The 14,833-nt window shown below is 44.3% G+C and overlaps 1 protein-coding gene across 1 annotated transcript in view; it reads left to right on the top strand.

Moving 5' to 3' along the window:
* Window positions 1-14,833, top strand: part of LOC143983035 (multidrug and toxin extrusion protein 2-like) — a 289,578-nt gene that overhangs the window by 108,409 nt on the left and 166,336 nt on the right. The window contains exon 10 of the mRNA XM_077482262.1: window positions 11,357-11,424. Coding sequence (XP_077338388.1) covers window positions 11,357-11,424 — 68 coding nt within the window. The remainder of the gene's footprint in view (window positions 1-11,356; window positions 11,425-14,833) is intronic.

The raw sequence follows: 14,833 nt of genomic DNA, 5'->3' as shown, positions 1-14,833 counted from the left end.
CATTTTGAAAAAAACACAATATCTTTTACTTTTTGCTATAATAGCACAAAAACGCATTGAAAAATTGCTGCGCAAATACCGAACAAGATACAAAGTTGCAACGACAGCCATTGTATTCTCTAGGTTCTTTTCCAAAAAACATATATAATGTTTGGGGGTTCTATGTAATTTTCTAGCAAAATAATGATTATGATTTTTACATGTAGGAAAGAAATGTCAGAATTGGCCTGGTTGGCAAGTGGTTAAAAGCAAACGTTAGTCCATAGAAATCCAAAGGGGTTAGAGGGGGGAGACAAGAGCATTGGAGAATGAAGTGTGGAGTCCCCCTTTAAAAGGTAAAGCTAGCCTAAAGAAATCATATGCATTAGAAGGGGAAGGTTAAATGTCCTTTTAGGAGGAGCTAGAGGAGCAAGATTAATTTTACATCATTTTAACAAGGTGCATGTCACATGTTGGCAACGTAACATGCTAACATGATCTGTGTGCAAATTTACCTAAAAGAAAAATACATAAAGGTGAACCAGCGTAAAAAAATAAAATTAATTACATGTTTAGAGGTGCGCCCATTCAACCCACGCAATTGCATGTACGTTGCTTAACCCTTATTAAGATGTTGGCCGCACAGTGAACAAATGCATTTGAATGAGCGCAAGAGCCGCTTGCGCATGCGCACTGCTTACATTGATCTTGCGCAGTTTTAAACGTACTTGCGGGCACAGCAGGCTTTCTCCGAAAAAGTTACTTTCTCACTCTATTTTTGGCATATTTGTTACATGGACAGCTGTTAATAAACTTCCTCACATCACCCCATAATATTGGCAGCTCCATCTTCTGTTAATATTAAATTGAAGATGCCATGCACCATATCCATAATGGCGCACAGATTGCATTCTCCCATGTCCCGAGATCACTATAGTAAATGGGGGATTCACGCTCTGTTCCCGGCGCACCTTTTCATAAATATGAAAATGTTTGTTGCGCCTCGCCATGCACCTCTACTCTTGCCGCACGGTTTTCGTAAATCAGCCCCTAAGTGTTGTCTGCTTAATATTAAGGTTGTAATACCAAAACAATTCCAAAGCCATAAGCACAATATGAAAAACATTACAGTATAACTAAAGGTAAAACTTTTTTTTAGTTTTAGATAGAGTGGAGAGGGATTAGAACACTTGTCAGTTTCTATTGCTGTCTGTGCCCCTATTAAGGAGATTCACCCTCTTTATGTCATGTTTACCATTATCATTGAAAGTAAAAGTAAAAGAAAACCCACAATTTTGGGCTGTCCCCAGAAAAGTAATAGAGAGGAAATCTTCCAATGGGGACACTAGTTCTAGTGATCTGGAGGTCTCCAAGGAATTCCCTTAATTATCAGGCATTTCCTCCCTCTTCCTGTTTGGCTGCAATAGGACACAGATGGTGAAAAAAAATCTGACAGAGGTTATAACCCTCCCTTGCTCTATCCAAAAGGAAAAATAAAGTTTTGCCTATAGTTCTACTTTAGGGGTAAGTTCAAACCAGAATGTGGTGCTGGAAACCTGTATTCCAGTGGTAACCAGCCCTAACTCAATTTTGCTGTGTGAGAGCATTAATTCTCGGCTGCTGCACTGCACAGAAAAGAGCCACAGAACTTTTTTTTTGGTGCATACAGAGTGAGCTATGGCAGGGCTTCTAATTTTAGACTGCTGAACTGTACAGAAAATAGGACCAGATCTCTACCTAAACACATAGCTCCCAACTGTCGTTGATTTGGGGGGACTGTCCCTGATTTGAAGCAATGTCCCTCTGTCCCTCTTTCCTCCTCATTTGTCCCTCATTTTGGTCTGATCTATATAGTTGTATATAAAATGCACTATTTATCTTTCAAAAAGTGTTTCCCAGTGCTAAACCTTTCATCCAATTTCCAAATTCGCTGCATTTGTAAATTTCAAAAGCCAATAAAAGGAATAGTAGAGGTAAAAAGAAGCCCTTGTGGATTCAACTAATCTTTCATTTTTTGTTTATTCTCCTTTAAGGGGGCGTGGCAGGGGGCTGATAGCATAGATTACTGGACAGCCGACCACCCTCCCTTGGTAATCCACAGCGAGAATTCTGGAGACCCCAATGACACACCCAACAGCCAGTTTTCATGTGCAAAGTGAGTCTGAACTCTTTATTTAAAATGATATCTTTATATGTGAGTTACAGCACAGAGGGGTAAATTCGCTCCTAAATTTCTAAGGGTTAACCAGGCTTCTACAGAGAGATTTTTTTCATCATTAATTTTAAACAGCTGAAAGGAATCTACAAATATAGCTTATCTGCATAGACTAACTACCTAGAATCAGCCTAAACACAATGAGTTATACAGTGGGGGTTCTAATTAAAACTTGGCTCCAACAAAAAAGTCTAACGAGAGAGAAGTGTAAGATAAGTCATGTGTATTCTTTAAAAACAAACTCATACAATGGAGGGGAGATAACAAAATGGAGTTACAGTTGATCATATGCTCTATTACAGGGGCGTGTCCTATGCCTACATACTTTTGCTAGTAGATGTCCCTCATTCCCATCTCAAAAGGTTGTGAGGTAAGTCTAGCCAACCACCGAGGTGTAGTCATCAATGCGCTTCACCTGGACGTAAGAAGTTTTTGATTACTAATTGTGCTCACCATTGATCAACTGTCTCTCCACTGAGGACACACAGTGACCCACAGTGACCCACATGTATTAATGGACTCTGTCTTTGTTCAACATAAGCGGTTGTTCTAACCTATTCAGCGCTGCAAAACGGACACTATATGGGATTATCCTTACATCAAGTCCATACAGGACATACAGTGTCCTATCATTTTCTTTCCCCGCCCCTCCTTCCCTTTGCTGGCTCGAGCACCCCAGGTTATTGGTGTTAGCCTATCTTCCACACTCAGCAATTGCTGAACACTACACCTTGGTGGTTGGCTAGACTGACACCAATTTCCTATGCGTTCGGACGCTGTTGTTATTTTTTGTTATATGTTGTCTTGTCCCCCCTTTCTGTGGTTGCTTTGACTGGCCCACCTGGGCCAGTCAGCAATTTATACTAAGGGTAGTCGAGTACTGGTTTGTACTCTTTTATCCACATGTTCTTTTTGTACCGATCTAACAATACATTTTTGATAAGAGTTTAATTATGTGTATTGCTTTTCAGTAACCCCCATCTTTTCTTGTCCCCTCCTGTTTGGGATACTTTTTACAGAAAAATACTCTGCATCGCATGGTATGGAGGTAAGGAGTAATGGAACATCAGGCACTATAGGCGCAATGGGCACCACCAGGTTATTTACAGCTTGAAGGTCTTGAAAAAACCTATAACTGCCATCCGGCTTTTTAACTGGGTTGATGGGTATGTTGTAGGGGATACAGATTCTTTTAGAATGCCTTAAGTGTTCTATAGGGACAATGCCTTCCAATGGATATTGTTTGTGATAAATGGGTTGTGCCTATTCTTTGAGAGTGGCCTTGTATGTGGTACAGGAGATGAGTCCTATATCTAGAGAGATCTCTGACCATACTTTGTCAGAATCACTGGGGAGTCCTGTGTCTGTCTCTTGCACTTCAGTATTCAACATTATGGGCCATATGGGGATCTTTTTAGAATGAGCAATCACACCTCCCTGATTGGTTATCTCTATTCTAATCCCCAATTTACCTAGTAAGTCTCTCCCGAAAGATTGATAGGGCAGTTTGGTATTATCCTGAAACTGTGGTTCAACAACACTGATCCGCGTTCTAAATTTACTACTGGGAGGGGAGGGGTTAACTTTCCTTGGACATACAGAGTCACCACTGGCTGCTCACAAAAGGAGCGGGAGACAAGGGGGGATGCTGGGACACCACCCCCTTGGCAGCTTCACTGTTATAGCTTAGGCTGGGTCCACTGAATGGGGTATTTCACTCCCTGATTTTGCTGAGGGTTCTGTATCTGGGAAGGGGCTTGACTATTTTGTTGTTGATTGAAAGGTTCATATGGGCATTGATTTCTCCAGTGGTCCTCCTATCCGCAGTTGAAACAACTGGTTCTGGACTGCTGAGGACCCTTAGAAAATCCTCTTCTTCTTCCCCACTGCCCACCATTGCCATTGGGAGGCATTTGCCATCACCGTCTTGTGTTACAGCTACGGTCGGGACATGAACCCAGTCCCATGCAGTTGTATGTCCAATTATTCCATCAATAATCAGGTGCATGTCTTCTTGTGTGTAAGGTCTATATTTTCTTTTGCGAGACTGGGATAGATTTGGTTTGTGTATGGTGGAGGGTTAAATGGAAGGAGTGGGGCAGTTGGGTCTGGTCTCTTTTTATCTGCCTTTTCCCTGTGTTTTCTCTCATAATCCTCCCCACCTAAACATTTGTTTTTTTTTTTTTGTTTTTTTTATTATCCCCCTGGAACCAATACGGGGCACATTCTATCCAGTTCTCCCCTCCCTGTCTCATATAAGTCATGTCCCATTGTGGGTCCCTGGAGTACCAGGGAGATGCTTTTTTTTTTTTATCTCCTAGACATAATCCTTTTACCATGTCCATGTGAAATTCATCATTAGCACCACCCTGGGGGAAAAGATCGGAGCTATGCATAGTGTCAGTCCACTGCAATAGATTTAATACCCAGGGGACTATGAACTCACAATCCATACCACAACCCCTAGCTACATAATCTTTATCTTGGTCCCCCGGAGTTGGGAGAAGGGGGAGGAACTTCTTTTTTTTTTACCCATATTGACAGTGGGGAACGACTGTCTTCCCTTACAATCGTCTGATCCACACAACAAATTATCTTATACGTCTAAGTGACAGAAAGAATAAGCAGAAAAGTTATGGGTCACAGTGGATTTACCTCATAGACTATTCTATTTACTTTCTAAAGGTCTGTCAAAGACCTTTTTCTATATTTCTGTCCTTCCCAAAAGTACTTTCAGGTCTACCAAAGACCTTTTTCTATATTAGTCTATGTAGGCATGGTCTGTCTTTCTATACAATTTAAATGGTTCTAAAGCTTTATCAGAGCCACGGCAAGGAAACAATTGGTCAGTTAAGACAAAAAATGCACTTACCGTGAAATAGACTAACTACCTAGAATCGGCCTAAAAGCAATGAGTCATACAGTGGGGGTTCTAATTAAAACTTGGCTCAGACTTCTGGTTCTGGCACCACATGAGGGAGAAGTAGCTGCGCTCAGCTCCTGCTGCACTCCCCGCATTACCGGCAGCAAACTTCCGCACTAGCCTCCCTGTCACCTGTGATCCCCTGTCACTGTCGCTATAAGGTGGGCGCACATGGATCGCTTTGTGGAATGATCCCACGCATGAGCGACATTATACTCACAGCCCCCCGCAGGAGAGACACAGGCAAGTGCAGCTAAGATGGCAGCCGTGCCATCTACTACGGAACAGCTGCAGCTGCATTCACAGCCTCCCCCTGCCTCAGCCACCATAACAGCCGACCCAGCTTCCCCAGAGGGCATAGCACAATCAGTAGTGATGCTGCTGAGACCAACAATTGCAGCTACAGTGGATGCTGCAGTGAACAGAGGGCTGCAACACCTGCACCTGGAAATGTAGGCACAGGCTCAGAGGATTACCCACACAGAGGAATGAATGTCTTCTCTGGAAGATGAAGCAGCTGCTACATCTGCCATGCTGGCACTCTTAAACACCACACACACAGAGATCTGGGACAAACTCCAACAACTCTGAGAAGAAATAATCTGCGGATAATTGGACTCCCAGAATCCATCACCCCTGCCCAACTCGCAAATATCTGCACAAAAAACATTCCTGAACAACTGGGTCTCCGCATACCATGTACTGTTGAAAGAGCGCACCGCCTGGGACAATACTCAGAAAGCCGTGTCAAACCCTCAAATACCTAAACTACACAGATAAAAATGCCATCATGCAGAAGTTTCGTCACACACGCTCGCTGACAGTGGATGGCGCTAACCCGCTACTATTCACGGACTACTCAGTTGAAGTCATGAATAGACGCAAGGCATTTTCTCCGATATGCTCCACCTTATATAACAATCAATTTAGATTCTCCCTAGCATACCCGGCAACTTTACGCATCCAAGCGCATGATGGAGAGCAACTCACATTCACCGCACCCGAAGAAGCGGAAAGGTACGTCAGCAATATGGGCACAGAAATGGACCAAACCAATTCGGCGGACAACTCTACTTCAACATCTACACCCGACCGACTGCACCTCCTAAACAGCAACGCAGCCTGACCAAACCCCCATACAAACGCAGCCGAGTCGCTCAAAAAGATGACACCGTTGAAGGAGCATGAGGATACGAGACCATTTCCTATGCAAGGGAGATGGGTAGTGTTATTTTCTTGCTGTCCTCCCTTCTCCTCTTCCTCAAGCAACTTATATTATCCTTGTTCTACTTTTAACTGACCTGTGCTTAATGGTTAGAATCCTGACCCACTGCCCTGCTCAGGCATAGCTATGCTTGTTGAACGATAGACTCACAGGTTGGAATCATATGTTGCTGTTAGCATCGCAACGTTTTATGATTTAATTGCTTGCTTATCGCTGAGGCTGCAGCTACCAGTCGGCTCCAAAGATCCCCCCTTTACAAGCATCACCTAAAAGCAGAGGTCTCAAATACTGAAACATACTCCCCAGTTAGGAGAAGATGCACTCTACCATTGACTCCTGTCCCAAAGACTGCATATGCAAGTCGCCCACACCCTAGCCCCCTATTGCTGTAGTAAGGAGAGGAGCGGGAGACTGATGAGAGCAAAGATAGGTAGTTGAGCCTCATGTGGAAAAAAGTGAAGTTACTAGGAATTGTTAAGAACTTTTTTCACTTAACCATAGTCATATTGTTTCTCTCTCTCAATAGCTATAATTGTTACATGTATGCACTTATTATGTATCAACACCCTCAGGCAATCTTCACAACTTAGGCAGTTCTCAGCCTGTAAAAGCCCTATCTACCAGAGGGCTTTACAATAAGCCCTCAACACAATCCGTATTTATATCCCAGACTTGGCTTCTTCTACTAGTGGGAGTTATCTCATGGAATGTTAAGGGGCTTCGCTCTCCGTTCAAGCGCATGGCCATCCTTAGACATTTGAAGCGTCTCTGGGCAGATGTGGCCCTACTTCAGGAGATGCACCTGTCTGCAGACGATCTAAAACGTTTACGCAAATTATGGTTAGGTACGGTATATGGATCGCCAGTGCTTGGCGCAAGGCAGGTATGGCTATCCTGCTACATAAGAATTTTAGACATACGGTGGGAGATGTTAAAACCGACTCGGCAGGCACAAATTAACTATACACTTGACCATAGGCACCAGGCAAATAGCTGTCACCAACATTTATGCTCCCAATTCCCCAGACTCCCTCTTTTTCCAGGACATGGTAAAGTGAATACTCTCTGCCCCTGAAACCATGCATCTAGTAGGTGGGGACTTCAACTCCGTCATGTCTACATTAGCGGAAAGCACAAAAGACTCAACACTTCAAACGCATAAGCCAACTTCCCTATCACCTGACTCGACCCCATTAGCACAATTCATTGCAGCCATGCAATATATAGATACATGGCGCCTAACACACCCGATGGACCAGGACTATACATTCTTTTCACCCCCACATAACTATCTTTCTCGCATTGACTGCTTTTTTGCCTCCCCCACACTGATTCGGAAATTATGGATGCAAGGATATCAGACCATAGCCCCATAGCAATAGACCTAGCACAGGATACATCCTCTTCACCTTCGCCCTCATGTCGCTTTCGCTCATACCTGGCAGACAATGCAGACTTTCGTCACATGCTACATGAAGTGTGGAACGAATATGCTTCCACCAACAGAGCCCACACAACTGAACCTAGCCTCTTTTGGGAAGCAAGTAAGGCTTTCTTAAGGGGGAAAATCATCTCCTACACGGCCCAATTCAAGAGACACCAGGCACCAATACAACCAAGCTAGTGAAACCCTGCGCAAAGCACATGAACGCCTAACCATATCTCGCACACTCGATAATATAAGTACATGGAGGCAGGCCAAATACACGTTTGACCTTTGGGCAGAACAGCAAGAGGCAGCTAAAATGTCATACTCTAAATTACATTACCACAGATTTGGAAATGAGGTAGGTAGACTGCTGGAAAAATTATGCGTGGGACCAAGATGCCCCACTCACATCACTACCTTAAGAGACGAGGCCGGATCCCTGACAACGTCAACTGCCGAACTAAGTAGATTACTTGCAAAATATTATACAGATTTATATAAGGCTGATCAAAGGGACCAGGCCACAGCCAAAGCTCTCCTGTCCAAGGTACAACTACCTAGACTTCAAAACACACATTTAGAGAAACTCAATGCTCCTATCGAGACAGATGACATTCAACGCATAATCAAAAATATGTCAGTTGCCAAAGCCCCCGACCCAGATGGCTACATGGCCGAACTTTACAAAATGACCAATGATTTTATCCCTGACACCCTGAAACATGTCTACGCAGCTATGTGGGAGGGAGGCCCCTACCTCCCCACAGGAACACAGGCACACATTAAATTGATATCCAAAAAAGGGAAAGACCCCTATTACCAGGCTCATACCGACCAATTTCCCTAATAAACATAGATGTCAAAATCCTTTCTAAAATAATTGTGTCGCATTTAGCCCCCTTACTCCCCTCCCTACTTCATTTGGCCCAATCTGGTTTTGTTCCAGGTCGCTCAGCAACTTTAAATATACGAAAGGTTTTAATGGCGCTCAACCATGCTAAAGTATACCCTGATAGAGACGTCGTAATTATATCACTTGACGCCGAAAAAGCCTTTGACAATGTTAGTTTGTCATGGCTATTTAGAGTAATGGAACAGTTTGGCTTCACGGGCCCGATCATGGGATTTCTGCGACAAATGTACACGTCCCCAACAGCACGCCTTGTCAACCCGACTTCATATCTGGCTCGATACCTTTATCCAAGGGGACAAGACAGGGATTCCCCTTATCCCCCCTGCTCTTCATCATAGCCATAGAGCTCCTATCCAGAATACTTAACTCCGAAGATGGAATCAGTGGGATAGCAATAGGAGACCAAATGCGGACGACATACTGTTCTCCACTGATCCACTTTCAGACTTCGACAAAATTTGCAAATTGTTTGCAGACTTTCGGTTAAGTTCGGGTTTCCGGATAAATTTTGATAAAAGTGAAATCCTACCACTCCACCCAAGGCTCTCTGCTAAATGGAAACAAATGTCCACATTCACTCTAGCGACCCGATGTATTACGTATTCAAGTATACATATAGGCCGTGAGCCCTCCTCTATATATGAACTCAACTTTCCCCTTTTAATAACTAAAATCACACAAGAGCTGGAAGCATGGACGGCTCTCCCCCTCTCGCTCTTTGGGAGATGCCACTTATTCAAAATGGTATCATTTGCATGATTGCTCTACCCATTACAAACCATACCTCTATTACTGAAACACTCTGATGTGCACAAAATTCACAAGGCATTAACTGCTTTCATATGGTCTTGCAAAAAGCCCTGCATTGCAATACAAAAGTTATGCCTCCCAAAGTCCAAGGGTGGGGCGGGTCTGCCCAATATCCCTTTCTATATTCTCTCATGCTTACTTAGACAAGGTCCTCCACTCCAACATCAATGCTTTACTGTCACACCTGTTGCCTGGAGAGAGGTATGGAAGCTACTGGGACTACCATCAAATATTTCAAAGCACTTGTCCATTCAAGACAATCCTATGTTTCTTCCAGCCACTCTGGACAAGGCATTTGAGCTATGGCGTTCCCATGGTCTCACGAAAGTGACATCTATGTATCAAGGCGAAACTAGAAAATTCAAACCTTTTCAAATATTATCGAGGGGATTCTCCTTACCGCCAATGCATATATTCTTCTACCATCAAAAAAAAACTATCTGAGGTCCTGCTATGGACCCACATCCGATCCCTTTCAGAAATCCTTTATAGATACGATGATCCAGAGAGATGACTACTCCATCTCCAACGTATACTCAAACCTCATCAAACACCAATCTGCGAAATACCACCTCAAACCATTTAAAAAATGGTCAGCTTTCTTGGATGACGATGAACTACCAGAAAACATACTGGAAGGATATAGACATGTTCGTAAACTCACAATATCAGAGACATTGCGTGAAACCCAATTTAAGATTATACATAGAGCTTACTACCCATTCTATATCAATAAAGAAAACTCTAATCAAATGCAATGCCCCTGATGCTCTCATCCATGACCAACTCCACCGTCTCTGGGACTGCACAGCCATCTCCAAATACTGGGACTATGTGATGATACACATTGGCAAAATCAACAAAACACGGATCCCGAAAGACCGACTACTGTGCCTCTTTGGATATATGCCCCGAGCATCCTCTCTCACAGATGGGGGTTCCAGAAATATTCCACAATGGGCACACCTGTGTCTTCTTGTTGCCCGGAGAATGATAATGTCTCACTGGATTTTAACAACCCCTCCTACTCTACCTGAAGTGAAAAAAGCTATGCTATCGCTCTTTTATCTGGAGAGATTGGACACTATAGCACTGAACTTTCACTTGACTGCACACTTCTTCACGCTAACCCAGGAAACTCTACAGGAAATCATGCGCCCATTCCGATACACAGACTGGTACTTGAAAAGAGAACTCATTCATTCACTGGGCAACCTTAAAGTACCTAAACCACTAGATGCCCCTACCTCCCTACTGCCATAACACATCAAATGACTCATATAGCTCCTTCAATTCCATGGAACATACTCCTGTAACAGATTACTCCCACAACTACTTCGAGATAACTAGGCCAAGTTGTGGAAACATCTGTTATTGTAGTACAAATTTCGATCCTACTCCTGAGGGTACAATAATGATACATATTTTTGTTTTTAAACAAAACAGGCCAAAAGGCTACAGTTGTAGAAATAGGTATGACCCACTTGTTACCCCCCCCAACCCCCTTAGAAGTTCCCCTTCAAAAATGTCACTAAATATATGCATATATGCATATATTACAGCAGAAAAAAAAATGTATTTTTTAGTTTATATCACAAAAATGAAAAAAAAGTGGTGATCAATTACCACAAAAAAAAGCTCTATTTGTGTGATTCTTTTATTTTTTTTATTTAAAAATGTAATGTATGTACAGTGTTGCATGACTGGGCAATTGCCAGTTAAAGTAGCACAGTCATGAATAGGGGAAACCAGTCACAGTGTGAGCGCACCCTGAATCACATGGTTATTGTTGGTTAAGTAATTGAACAAAAACCTGTATGGACAGCTAAACAACTATTGATTTTTTTTTTTTTTTTTTTTAGGGCTTATTAGTGTTGTGGAGCTGGGAGGACATTCTGTTCTAATGGAGTTGTCAACAATTGTATTATTGGTATGATGGTCACTATTTATGCATGCTAACACTTATTAGCCTATGTAAAGCAGTATTAGACCAAAAAAACAAAAAAGTCATATATTGCAATCTACCAATCCTTATATGTGGTTGTTTGTAGGTGCAGTTAGCTTGCCTGCCACTAGATGGCTCTGTTCCCAGTATACAGTAGTATGATAAATTGGTGCTCATGTAAATACCAGCTGTGTGTGCAACCTAAGTAGTTGGAACCTGGGAGCCAAACACCCCGTCACTGCTAAGATGTAGTCCCCTACATAGCTGATCTAAAGGGCCATTTGCAGGGTTGAAGTCCCAAGCAAGGTGGAACAGCATTTGTGAGCAGTGGGTAAAGCTTGAGCCAAATATGGCATCTGGCATAGGTATACATAGGGAAGTGGTCCCAAATCTGTCTGTGGTGCTCCCAAGGACAGGAGGCTAAATGGGAAGAGGAATATGATCAATATGGTGGACGGTACCATCAGAAACAGGTGGGTAGTTTTCCTATTCAAGAAAAAGCAGGATGGGGACTTGTGAAATTTGGTGCCAACAACTGCCCAGTCATTGCCCCCCTTACATGGTGGCTGCCTTAATTTTCTCTTTTAGGCTTGTTTCCCTTTATTTTACTTGGTGATCCTGCCAGTAACACACTTCCTTTCTTAGGGCTTCTGCATTTTGGATAAAGTAATAAAGCAGACACCTTTGTACAGCAGCATCGTCAGTCTGGGGAAAGAGTAGTGTTATGCCGCGTACACACGATCAACCAATCCGGTGGAAGAGTCCGGCGGACTCGAGTCCACCGGACAATCCGCCCGTGTGTGGGCTTCGGCTGACTTTTTTTACCCAAAAGTCCAGCGGACCTAGAAAGTAGTTTTGCACCAAAATTTGTCCGCCGGACGGCCATGTGTGTGCTAGTCCGCCGTACTTTTGAAATGAACGGACTTTTTCCGCGCGGAAAAAAGTCCGTTCATTTTGAGCGCGGCTCCAGGTAGCGAAGGAAGTGTCGCTGGCCCCGTCACCTGGTATGGACTTAAAGGGGAAGCCCTACGCCGAAAAAACGGTGTGGGGGTCCCCCCTAGGTCCATATCAGACCCTTATCTGAGCACACTACCCGGCTGGTCAGGAAAGGGGGTGGGGAAGAGCGAGCGCCCCCCCTCCTGAGCCGTACCAGGCCGCGTGCCCTCACCATGGGGGGGTGCTTTGGGGAAGGGGGCCACGCGCCCCCCCCCCCACCCCAAAGCACCTTGTCCCCATGTTGATGAGGACAAGGGCCTCTTCCCGACAACCCTGGCCATTGGTTGTCGGGGTCTGCAGGCGGGGGCTTATCGTAATCCGGGAGCCCCCTTTAATAAGGGGGGCCCGAATCCTGGCCCCCCACCCTATGTCAATGAGTATGGGGTACAATTTACCCCTACCCATTCACCTGTGAAAAAAAATGCCTCATTAGTTCCGTCTTGGGGGGTCTTCTCGCCAGACTCCTCCGCTATCTTCTGCTAGCTCTTTTACTAGCGGAAGATCCTGGCTTTCTTCTTCGTCGCTGCCCTCTTCTTCCGACTTTGGGGGTCTTGTCCCCCTCTTCGGTTCTTCTTGCCGGGCCTCCGCGCCTTCTTCTAGCTCTTTTACAAGCGGTGGCCCGGTCTTCTATCGCCACTGTCTTCTCCGCCTTCTGTTCTTCTCTTTTTAAGCTGTTGCCTCGTTGCTGTCTCTGGCCACAATGACAGGTACGCGACGTGTGGCGATTTATATAGGGACATCGCTGGGTGATGTCCCTGCCCATTATGATGTCCCAGTCCCAGCATACTCTGGGTTCATTTCAAAAGTCCCGTGTGTGGGCAGGTCTGCTCGTTCGGGCAGTTCGGTGGACAGTCCGGCGGTTTGTCCGCCAGACTAAGTCCGCCAGATAGTCTGATCGTGTGTACGCGGCATTAGACTAGCAGATTTAGATTGAATTGGCTAACAAATAGAACAGAGATATGCAATTAGTGGACCGCCAGCTATTGCTAAACTACAAGTCCCATCATGCCTCTGCCTCTGGCTGTCATGCTTGTGGCTCTAAGCCCTTGTACACACGGTCGGACATTCCAACAACAAAATCCGTCAGATTTTGTCCGACGGATTTTGTCCGAAACTTGTGCTGCATACACATGGTCGGACAAAGTTGTCAGAAAATCCGATCGTTCGTAACGTGATGACATTATTTCATTACGATGGGACTACGTTCAGGCTAGTAGCCAATAGCTTTGGTCTCGTAATTTGATCTGAGCATGCACGCCACTTTGTCTGATCAGAATTCTCTACAAACGATAGGACAAAGTCCGATCGGACCATGTTGTCGTAAAATTTTATAGCCCAGCTCTAAAACTTTGTCGGTCGGATATTCCGACGGAAACAGTCCCATGGAGCCCACACACGGTCGGATTATCCGACAACACGGTCCGATCGGACATTTTCCGTTGGAATGTCCGACCACGTGTACAAGGACTAAGAGTCTTGCTATGCCTCATGCCTCAAGCAATTACAGTAAACATTTATTTTTATTTTGGGATAAATGTTTTTCTTAAGTGAATAAAAGCTGACCATTGTAAGCACGCCTGCCAGTGGTAAATAGTTTATCTCACTCCTATGACTGCTACTTTATCTGGACAGCTTGGTCTGTTAAAGCAGCAGTCCCCAACCTTTTTGGCACCAAGGACTAGTTTTCACGGCAGCCAATTTTCCCAGGAACCCAGCACGGGGGCCTGGGGGGATGGATGTGGTGGATGGGTCAGGGGATGGGATATTCAGAGTCTGTCCTCTTTACAGCACAGTCCCCCCTTTATATCAGTGTCCACAGTCCCCCTTTACATCACAGTTCCCCCTTTAAAGCAGTCCCACAGTATCCTTGGTTCCCCTTCACATCACAGCCCATTTTACATTACAGTGCTCCTTTACAGTGCAGTCCCCTTTACATCACAGTACACCTTTACAGTAATGTAACATGGGCTGCTTTGTAAAGGGGGCACTATGATGTAAAGGGGACTGCTCTGTAAAGGGGGCACTGTGATAAAAAGGGGACTACACTGTAAAGGGGCACTGTAATGATTACAGTGCCTCTGAGGCAGCCGGTGTGTCCAGCAGAACCATTTAGGGCTTCTATCCGATCCATTGCGATCCCAGAGCCCCAAGGAACTTCCATCTTTCTACCAACAAGACTGGATTTGGCAAACACCATGATAAAAAATGCATTTCATAAGGTTTTGCAACCTACTGAATTTACCTAAGGTGGTTAAGTATTTTGCCTTTACTGTTTATGTGTGGGTAATCAGCTATCTCGATGAATTTATATTATGCTATATACTACAAGGACTAATGTTTACAAAGGATTCTTGATAAATAGAAATAACAGTTGCCTGTTGTGAAGCACATACAAGAT

Source organism: Lithobates pipiens, unplaced genomic scaffold, assembly GCF_037356315.1.
Source record: "Lithobates pipiens isolate NorthernLeopardFrog02 unplaced genomic scaffold, aLitPip1_a1.2 Scaffold_16, whole genome shotgun sequence".
NCBI classification, from domain to species: domain Eukaryota; kingdom Metazoa; phylum Chordata; class Amphibia; order Anura; family Ranidae; genus Lithobates; species Lithobates pipiens.
This window is presented reverse-complemented; position numbering and strand designations above follow the sequence as displayed.